The following is an 11,072-nucleotide window of genomic DNA, read 5'->3' on the forward strand; positions in this document are numbered from 1 at the left end:
CTAGAAGTAAAATTCTATAATTCAAGGCCTGCAGCAGCAATGAAAGTAGTATATACGAAATATGAAGTTAGTTCGCTGGCAACAATACAGTCACACTATTCTTTTTCAGCAGTAGCAAGAGAAATATTAAGCTGTGAACCTCTGCAATGTTAATACTTACTTGAAATCTGAGGATTCCCATCACTTTTTGCCATGGATTTTTCAAGATCCTCCTTGTACTCTTTCTTGAGTTTATTGACAATCTTTTTGCTGTAATTTGATTTCTTCACTTTAAAAACCTCTTCTTCTGTAGAAGGGAAAAAATAGGTAAGCCTGGACTTAAACAGCAGGCAGTGTGGAATTTACAGACATGAATTCTCCAACCAATAGAAAACATTTTATTTGAAAGTCCAACTTAATGGCTCTCTTTTTAAAAAAAAGAGCAGCATCATTTCAGTCATCTGGTCAACTGAATGGAAAATAAATTCTGTTCAGCATGAAACAACCCATTTATTTCAATAGATATAAAACCAGGATTTTTATATATGCTGTCTTGGTCACAATAATGTTATTATATTCAAAAATATTTGACCACATTATATATTTCAAACATAGGTCTATATTTTAGAGATCTATTAGCCGTCCTCCCATGGCACTGCTCCTGGTAAGTCAGGCAATATGCTATTTTAAAGGACTATATGTACCATGTAATGCAGAATGCAGTTTTCTGCTGCAAACGTGAAGTCCTGTCCCTTTAAAGCCAGAAAGTCTAACTTTTGTTAAGTAAACACAGTGAGATCAGAGTTTAATTGCTATTCACAATGCTGACTTTTCTCCCCTTTTAAAATAAAAAGTGTGATTGGTAAGCTTACTCAGACATTACACACAATCTGCTTCCTGTGTCAAATGTTTGCTGTTATTATACTTTTTTTTTTGAAGTGTGGCAATTATCCTGCTGCTGAAGTGTGTGTGTATCTCTAAGGATACAAGGCCTAATAGATTTAAACACTAGGTATGTTGAGATTAGTTGCTATCCAGGCTCACTTTGTTTGAGAGAAAGTCAATTAATAGCCTCCAGATATTATAGCTTCAATACTATTCAACTCACTGTATTCGTTATAGCCACAATCCTACATTTTCCTGCAACTCAATTATTTGTCTGCGGTTAACGTGAATGACTATTTGAATAAAATAAGCCAATCAGAATTATCTGTAATAATTTTCCTACCCTTCTATCTTGAAACAGCACTAATCTCACACACTTCTTTTTGACCAGATAGTTACCCTCCCTTCTACTGTTAGCGATTCCTTTATCATAAAAGCTGCTGTTTTGTGACATCTGTCTCCAGCCAAGTATCTGTGAGGTCAGTCGTGCCTATAATATCAAGAACTTGCAAAAGTTCCTGGACCCAACATGTCTTTATGCTCCTCATCTAAAAATGTTATAATTATAATAAAAACATTACATTAAGTATGCTTTTTTGTCACACTTCTACTGCCATCCCTTTTATATACCAATGTCTAGCAACGGATTGGTTTAAACCTCATATTTGTAAGTTTCATATTTATAAAACAGCAACATCAGTAACTATAAGCAATTCGGGAAATCTACCCAAAAAAGCAGAAACTGAACAAGAACATTAAAAAAAGTGCTTTTGCTGCCATTATTTCCTCAATAAATTTTTTAATGTCAAAACTAAGGTTTGTAAAGACAAAAATTGCGTATTTCACAACACAGCAATAAAAATATTTTGTGTGTCGGAGTACCTTCATTAATGTTTTTAATCTTTCGAAAGCATCGGTTGCAATTGATCTCCTATCCAGAGCTATTAACCTGTCAGTTGGAGGTAACAGCTACACTTATGCCTGCAATTCCCAGGATGACAACTCTTTTATATAGTCAGTTCTCAATACTTCTGCCATAATTTCTCCCTTTTCACCTGTTCATACAGATATGGCCTAATTCCTTCTTTAATTCTTATTACCTCAAAAAATACCCAAACTATCAAATCAATCCCTTTTCCCTTGCAAATGAAACCTTACAGATTGATAAACATTATGTGGATATGGGAACTGCCTAGGTTTCTCCTTAAAATGATGCTACAAAATGCAAAAGGAATCCCCAAGAGACTGATAATTCATCTCATATATTGACCTCAAATACATAACATGTCGCCAAGAATACTGAATGGCAGCTGTGCGGGATACGAGTGGGATTGATTCAGTAAACAACTAGAAAGCAAACTGTTTCAGCTACTGTGAAGCCATTGAGCTAAAGGCTTAAACTAGGTCAGTAACAAACTGCAAAAATTCAGTAATTTGGTGTGTAATGGGCCAAATATCCTAAATTGAAAATGGCAGCAACCATCCAGTGGGAAGGGATGGGGTTGCATGAAAATTTATTTTACAACACATGGTGTGATGGATAAAGAAATAAATTGTCCTCCTTTCCATCACACAATTAAATGGTTATATATGATTACAAGAGATATCACTAACAGCAAAGCTCTGTAAAGGTGCAAGAGGACCCAAATGATCATGTTTGATAAAAAATATGTTGAGTTTTAATGACTGTGAGAACCGTTTAAGCTTCATTCGTTATTAGCGTTCGAACCCCTCAAGTGAGTTACAGATCAAATTATTTTGCAACAATGTGCATTGCGAAACTGACATATGCACAATGTTAATATCAAAAGGAACTACAACTTACATAGTTGAATTGCTATTGCACTAATCCACCTCTGCATATCAAAATTTTCAGAGCACTAACAGCACAAAAGTGTGTACAAGTACCCAGAATGGTGCAAACCTCTTGCCAGAACTCAAAAGATCATTTTTTCCAGCAATGGTCATTTTTAACTGGCTAGTTAAAAAGGCTTGTTTTTCTGCAAGCGAAAGTCCAAAATAAAGAGATCGACATGGTCTTGTTAAAGCCAACCTTTGAATGTAAAAAGAGCTCAGTTATTTTCTAACCTTGGCAACTGAATACATTGGAAAATGTAACAGTCGTGCTCTCTATTGTCTGAAAATGCTTCACAGGCTATTTTAATGCCTCCAGGCTGACCTTTAGTACATTGAAAGTTTCAAAGTTGGAGTTTCTTCAAAAAAAAATGGGTATGCATTAAATATCACTTTTTAAAAACTATAACTGATTTGGACACTTGCACCATTTTACATTGGAACATGGTTGCAAAGCTCAGCTGCTGTACATGCTATGTGTAAACACATTCTTCAAGAGGGAATGTGCATGACACATAAGTTACATAAAGCTTCTCCTGAACATGTGGTGAGTGGCCAGTTGTGGGAGTGTATTACAAGACTACGGAATACTCAAGACATTTTGAGCTTTGATAGTTTGTTGTAGCATTGAACAAACTCAGCAATCTTTTATAGCAACATTACACAATTTTCAAGCTTTCTGATTCTCATTTGTATCTTTTGTTCCCAATTTTTCTGTACCTTTGCCAACAACTACTTATGGCTGTTGAGTTTTGCTGGGTAGCTTCATATCATTACTAGACATTAGTGGGGAGCAAAGGGAGGATTTACTAGAAATAAAATGGTTTTCTGTCACGAAATGGAAAGAGCATTCTATTGAGCTAAGTATTGACTAGATTCTAATAATCCTATGCAAATTTTAAGAAACACTAGGAATGTGCATGATACCCTAAATTACAACAGTGAGACTCAAGCAATTTACAAATGCCATTTGAACTCGGAGAGTGTTATGGTATTGAACATGCTCTCAGGCAACAGTTCTTAAGTATACAGAGGTTTCTATTTCTAAGCTTTCCCATTCAAATTCATTGTAACAGTGGGAAGAATAAGCATGCCACATATTACTTGGATAATAAGAGTCTAAATGGGGTAGAGGAGCAAAGGGATCTCGGGATACAGATACACAAATCACTAAAAGTAGCAATGCAGGTTAATAAGGCCATAAAAAAAAGCAAACCAAGCACTGGGGTTCATTTCCAGGGGGATAGAATTGAAAAGCAGAGAAGTTATGTTAAACTTGTATAGAACTTTGGTTTGACCACACTTGGGGTACAGTGCACAGTTCTGGTCTCCATATTATAAAAACGATATAGAGGCATTGGAGAGGGTGCAAAAAAAGATTCACAAGGATGATACCAGAACTGAGAGGATATACTTATCAGGAAAGACTAAACAGGCTGAGGCTCTTTTCTCTAGAAGAGCAGGCTGAGGGGGTGTCCCGATAGAGGTCTTTATGATAATGAAAGGGTTTGGTAGGGTAGTTGTAGAGAAAATGTTTCCACTTGTGGGGGAGTCCAAAACTAGAGGTCATCAATAGAAGATAGTCAGTAATAAATCTAAGAGAATTCAGGAGAAACTTCTTTACCCAAAGAATGGTAAGAATGTGGAACACGGTGAAACAAGGAGTAGTTGAGGCAAATAGCATAGGGGCATTTAACGGGAAGTTAGATAAGCACACAAAGGGGAAAGGAATAGAAGGGTACACTGATAGGGGTAGATGAAGTAGGCTCGTGTGGAGCATAAACGCTGGTATAGACCAGTTGGGCCGAATGGCCTATTTCTGTGCTGTAGACTCAATGTAACAGCAATTTTCTTCCTTATCTCAGGTTAATTGAGTAACTAAACTATACTAGGTCTGGAGCAAGATTACAATAACTGCCAGAAAATGTTTAACTAAAATAATACACTTTTAAACTTGTTTATAATAGAATATATAACAGTAGGGAGTGCATCAATAGGCTATAACCCACTTGAAAGGTTTGAAGGCCATTATAAATAGTGAGAAAAACACTTCAGTGGCTCAGTCATTCAAACTTTGGGAATGCATTTTAGCTTGATCACTTAGGTCAGAGGCATACGCTGTTTTAGAAGGAAAGGTGTATCTTAGCTTTATCTACTTCAATGAAAATTGTCCCAAGTATCTCAAGTCTCTCCTCATAACTGCAGTTTCCCATCCCTGGTATCATCCTGGTGAATCTACCTCGTATGCTCTCTATGGCTTTAATGTCCTTTCTATAATGAGGTATCCAAACTCCAGTACTCCAACGGTGGCCTAACCAGTGCTTTGCATAATTTCAATACTTATTTACTCTTGCACTCTATGGCCATATTTATACAGACAAAATTCTACTGGCATTTTTTATGGCTTTAAGTACCTGCACACTCACTTTAAGGGAATTACATAGAATTTACAACACAGAAACGTTCAGCCTTTTGTCTTCATTGCATGTACGGTAATCTGATGGAGCAGATAGCCCAACCATTATAGAACATACCCGATTTTTATTCCATTGATTTCAAAGGCATGAAAATTGGACTGGTTCGCTAAAGCGATCTTTACATAGAATTTATAGCACAGAAACTGGCCATTCAGCCTAACTGGTCTGTGCTAGTGTTTATGCTCCTCCCACAATACTTCATCTAACCCTATCTGCATATCCTTCTATTCCTTTCTCCTTCATATACTTATCTAGCTTCCCCTTAAAGGCATCAATACTATTCGCCTCAACTACTCCATGTGGTAGCAAGTTCCACATTCTAACCACTCTTTGGGTAAAGAAGTTTCTTCTGAATTCTTTTTTGGATTTATTAGTGACTATCTTATATGTGTGGCCCTTAGTTTTGGACTCCCCCACAAGCAGAAACATCTCTACATCTACCCTATCAAACCCCTTCATAATTTTAAAGGCTATTAGGTCACCCCACAACTTTCTCTTTTCTACAGAAAAGAGTCCCAGCCTATAAATTTAACCTCCCCCCACTCCAGGTTTCTGTTTATCTACTGTCTTTTGGATAAAACATTAAACTGAAGCCCCGTCTGCCCTCTCACGTGAACGTAAAAGATCCCATGGTACTATTTTGAAGAAGAGCAGCGGTGTTCTCCATTGCCAATATTTATCCCTTAACCAACATCACTAAAACAGATTGTCTAGTCATTATCACATTGCTGTTGGTGGGACCTTGATGTGTGCAAATTGGCTGCCGCATTTCCTACGTTTCAGCAATGACTACACTTCAAAAGTAATTCATTGGCTGTAAAGGGCTTTGGAACATCCTGAGGATGTGAAAGGCACTATACAAATGCAAGTCTTTCTTTTTTTTTGTCTTTTAATTGAGTGTATACTCTCATTCTTTGTTTTTCCCCCCCAAAATATATTACCTCACACTATCCACATGATCACTTGTCCACTCATTCCATTAACTTATCCACATAGAATCATAGAATGGATGCAGCCCAGGAGGTCATTTGACCCATCGAGCCCATGCCAGCTCTTTGTAAGAGCAATCCAGTTAATCCCATTCCCCCACAGCTCTGCAAATGTTTTCCCTTCAAGTATTTATCCAGTTCCTTCTTGAAAGCCATGATTGAATCTGCTTCCTCCACCTTCTCAGGTGGCGCATTCCAGATCATAACTACTCGCTGCGTAAAAAAGTTTTTCCTCACGTCGCCTTTGGTTCTTTTGCCAATCACCTTAAATCTGTGTCCTCTGGTTCTCGACCTTTCCACCAATGGGAACAGTTTCTCTTTATTTACTTTATCTAAACCTTTCATGATTTTGAACACTTCTAACATAAGAATTAGGAGCACGAGTAGGCCATATGGCCCCTCGAGCCTGCTCCGCCATTCAATGAGATCATGGCTGATCTTCGACCTCAACTCTACTTTCCAGCCTGATCCCCAGATCCTTTGATTCCACTACTGTACAAAAATCTATCTATCTCAACCTTGAATATACTCAAGAACTCAGCATCCACAGCCCTCTGGAGTAGAGAATTCCAAAGATTCACAAACCTCAGTGAAGAAATTCCTCCTCATCTCAATCTTAAATGGCCGACCCTTTATCCTGCGACTATGGCCTGACTCTCATTTTAAGGTTATGTCCCCTTCTCCTAGACTCCTCCACCAGCAGAAAAAGTTTCTCTCTATCTATCCTATCAATTCCTTTCAAAATCCATAAACCTCAATCAAATCACCGCTTAACCTTCTAAATTCCAGGGAATTCTAGTCTAGTTTATGTAATCTCTCCTCATAATCTAACCCTTGGAGCCCTGGTAACATTCTGCTGAATCTGCACTGCACTCTTTCCATAGCCAATACATCCTTTCTAAGGTACGCTGCCCAGAACTATACACAGTACTTCACATGGTCTAACCAGGGCTTTGTATAGCTGTAGCAAAACATCCTCTCCTTTATATTCTTGCCCTCTAGTTATAAAGGCTAACATTCCATTAGACTTTTTTGATTATTTTTTGTACCTGACCACTACAATTTACTGATCTGTGTACATGAACCCCTTAAACTCTTTGGACCTCCAATGTTCCTAGCTTTTCACCATTTCAAAAATACTCAGATCCTTTTTGGTCCAAAATGGATGATCTCTCAGTTAACTGCATTGAAATCCACCTGCCACAGTTTTGCCCACTCACTTAATCTATCAACGTCTCTTTGTAATTTTATGCTCCCATCTATACTACTTACTATGTCACCAATCTTTGTGCCATCGCCAAACTTGGATACATGGCTCTCTATTCTGTTACCTACGTCATTAATACGGATAGTTGAGGCCCCAGCACAGATCCTTGGGACACCATTGGTCACTTCCTTCCAATTTGAATACATACCCATTATCGTTACTCAGTGTCTTCTATCACCTAACCAATCTCCTCACTGTTTGCCAAATCTCATACTTTTGTGCCATCAGCAAATTTTGTGATTTACATATATAAAAAACTAAAATGGATACAATAACGATCCCTGGGATACACCATTTTCAACCATTCTCTATTCCCAGCAACACTCATTTACCTAACTCATTGTTTCCTGTCCGTCAACCGACTTTCTATCCATGTTGTTACATTTCTTCATATACCGTATGTTTGAATTTTTCTAACAAGCCTCTTCTGAGACAGCTTATCCAGCACCATCTGAAAACCCATATACCTTAACTACTGCATTTCCTTTATCTTTCTAATCAGTCATTTCTTCAAAAAAAATTACATTTGTCAAACGTGACTTGCCTTCCACAAATCAATGTGTCCTGTCCTTGATTAACCCATGGATTTCTAAATACTTAATTTGATCTCGAATTATGGATTGTAAGAGTTTGCAACAACAGACATTAAATGCACTATGGTTACCCAGTTTATCTTTCTCGCACTTCTTAAACAAGTTATATTAGCCACTTTCCAATCTCACAACACAAAATTACGTCGGTCATCGACCGAAAGCATTAACTGTTTCTCTCTCTCTCCACGGATGCTGCCTGACCTGCTGAGTGTTTCCAGCATTTTCTGTTTTTATTACAAAATTAAAAAAATTGTAGCCATAACCCCTGCTATCGCCTCTCCGACTTCAACAGTCTAGGGTGCATATTTATATCGCATATAGATCTTAATTGTTTGTTCCTCACTTCTCATACAGATTGCACGGAATGCTCAATAATTTAGTTTGCTCAAAAAAAGGGACAGATTCGTGAAATTTCATCCACAAAATCCCAGTCCTGTTGAATAAAATGGAATAAGACTGGATAAATAATATTCAAATTAACACTGCACATTAACTACTCAGATATCTATAACAGCATATCATTATAAATATTCATCACAAATGCCTCCAGCCTCCTCCCGCGCTGCGCATTAACCCGAGCCCTGGGCCTGCGGCTTCTCCTCACCTTCCACCTCATCCTGGAAGCTGAGCAGCGCGACCCTGGGCGCTTCCTTCTCGCGGTTCCGTTTCTTGTCTCTGGGAGCGGGTTTGGCGGGACCGAGGCCGAGCGTGGGTTTGGCGGGACCCAGGCCGGGCGCGGGTTTGGCGGGACCCAGGCCGGGCGCGGGTTTGGCGGGACCCAGGCCGGGCGCGGGTTTGGCGGGACCCAGGCCGGGCGCGGGTTTGGCGGGACCCAGGCCGGGCGCGGGTTTGCCAAAACCGAGGCCCAGCGCGGGTTTGGGAGGACCTAGGCCCAGCGCGGGTTTGATGGGACCGAGGCCCGGCGTGGGTTTGACGGGACCCAGGCCCAGCGCGGGTTTGACGGGACCCAGGCCGGGCGCGGAGACAGCGGGCCCCGGCGTTGGCTGCAGGCCAGCGCCCGGCTCGCTGTAACCCAGAGGCGGTGGCGGCTCAGCGCTTTTCTCGTGGCTGTTGTTGGTGAGCACGGCCTCGGCCGCGGGGTCCGGCAGCGCTGGCTCCTGGTTCGCCCCGTCTTCCCGCTCCTCCTCCTCAGAATCGTTCCGCCGCCTGAAGTTCCTCCGCGATTTTTTGAACATCGTCTCCCAGGGTCGAGGCCTCCGAACAGGCAGCGCAACAGCTTCGAGTGGCGGCAGTTCCTCTCGGTGTGAACCGACCCCGTCACAGCGCCCCCTAGAGTCAGCGCCGAGCCCGTCACAGCGCCCCCTAGAGTCAGCGCCGAGCCCGTCACAGCGCCCCCTAGAGTCAGCGCCGACCCCGTCACAGCGCCCCCAAGAGTCAGAGCCGACCCCGTCACAGTGCCCCCGAGAGTCAGCGCCGTGCCCGTCACAGCGCCCCCTAGAGTCAGCGCCGACCCCGTCACAGCGCCCCCTAGAGTCAGCGCCGAGCCCGTCACAGCGCCCCCAAGAATCAGCGCCGACCCCGTCACAGCGCCCCCTAGAGTCAGAGCCGACCCCGTCACAGTGCCCCCGAGAGTCAGCGCCGTGCCCGTCACAGCGCCCCCAAGAGTCAGCGCCGAACCCGTCACAGCGCCCCCTAGAGTCAGCGCCGAGCCCCTCACAGCGCCCCCCCAGAGTCAGCGCCGAGCCGGTCACAGCGCCCCCTAGAGTCAGCGCCGAGCCGGTCACAGCGCCCCCTAGAGTCAGCGCCGCGCCCGTCACAGCGCCCCCTAGAGTCAGCGCCGAGCCCGTCACAGCGCCCCCTAGAGACAGCGCCGAGCCCGTCACAGCGCCCCCTAGAGTCAGCGCCGAGCCCGTCACAGCGCCCCCTAGAGTCAGCGCCGACCCCGTCACAGCGCCCCCAAGAGTCAGCGCCGAGCCCGTCACAGTGCCCCCGAGAGTCAGCGCCGTGCCCGTCACAGCGCCCCCTAGAGTCAGCGCCGACCCCGTCACAGCGCCCCCTAGAGTCAGCGCCGAGCCCGTCACAGCGCCCCCAAGAATCAGCGCCGACCCCGTCACAGCGCCCCCTAGAGTCAGAGCCGACCCCGTCACAGTGCCCCCGAGAGTCAGCGCCGTGCCCGTCACAGCGCCCCCTAGAGTCAGCGCCGAACCCGTCACAGCGCCCCCTAGAGTCAGCGCCGAGCCCCTCACAGCGCCCCCCCAGAGTCAGCGCCGAGCCGGTCACAGCGCCCCCTAGAGTCAGCGCCGAGCCGGTCACAGCGCCCCCTAGAGTCAGCGCCGCGCCCGTCACAGCGCCCCCTAGAGTCAGCGCCGAGCCCGTCACAGCGCCCCCTAGAGTCAGCGCCGACCCCGTCACAGCGCCCCCTAGAGTCAGCGCCGACCCCGTCACAGCGCCCCCTAGAGTCAGCGCCGAGCCCGTCACAGCACCCCCGAGAGTCAGCGCCGTGCCCGTCACAGCGCCCCCTAGAGACAGCGCCGTACCCGTCACAGCGCCCCCTAGAGTCAGCGCCGAGCCCGTCACAGCGCCCCCGAGAGTCAGCGCAGACCCCGTCACAGCGCCCCCTAGAGTCAGCGCCGAGCCCGTCACAGCGCCCCCTAGAGTCAGCGCCGAGCCCGTCACAGCGCCCCCTAGAGTCAGCGCCGACCCCGTCACAACGCCCCCAAGAATCAGCGCCGACCCCGTCACAGCGCCCCCTAGAGTCAGCGCCGACCCCGTCACAGCGCCCCCGAGAGTCAGCGCCGAGCCCATTACAGCGCCTCCTAGAGTCAGCACCGAGCCCGTCACAGCGCCCCCTAGAGTCAGCGCCGAGCCCGTCACAGCGCCCCCTAGAGTCAGCGCCGTGCCCGTCACAGCGCCCGCTGGAGTCAGCGCCATGCCCGTCACAGCGCCCCCTGGAGTCAGCGCAAAGCCCGTCACAGCGCCCCCTAGAGTCAGCGCCGACCCCGCCACAGCGCCCCCTAGAGTCAGCGCCGAGCCCGTCACAGCGCCCCCTGGAGTCAGCGCCGAGCCC

At 45.1% G+C, this 11,072-nt stretch overlaps 1 protein-coding gene across 2 annotated transcripts in view; it reads right to left on the reverse strand.

Moving 5' to 3' along the window:
* The window catches only part of paxbp1 (PAX3 and PAX7 binding protein 1), a 49,871-nt gene extending 40,542 nt beyond the window's left edge, over positions 1-9,329 (reverse strand). For both annotated transcript variants that reach the window (XM_067993190.1, XM_067993189.1), the window contains exons 1-2: positions 8,649-9,329; positions 161-286 (exon numbers count right to left, since the gene is read on the reverse strand). In XM_067993190.1, coding sequence (XP_067849291.1) covers positions 161-286; positions 8,649-9,240 — 718 coding nt within the window. In that variant the 5' untranslated portion in view covers positions 9,241-9,329. The remainder of the gene's footprint in view (positions 1-160; positions 287-8,648) is intronic.
* Between the last annotated feature and the right edge of the window lie 1,743 nt (positions 9,330-11,072).

This window comes from Heptranchias perlo, chromosome 11 (genome assembly GCF_035084215.1).
Source record: "Heptranchias perlo isolate sHepPer1 chromosome 11, sHepPer1.hap1, whole genome shotgun sequence".
NCBI classification, from domain to species: Eukaryota; Metazoa; Chordata; class Chondrichthyes; order Hexanchiformes; family Hexanchidae; genus Heptranchias; species Heptranchias perlo.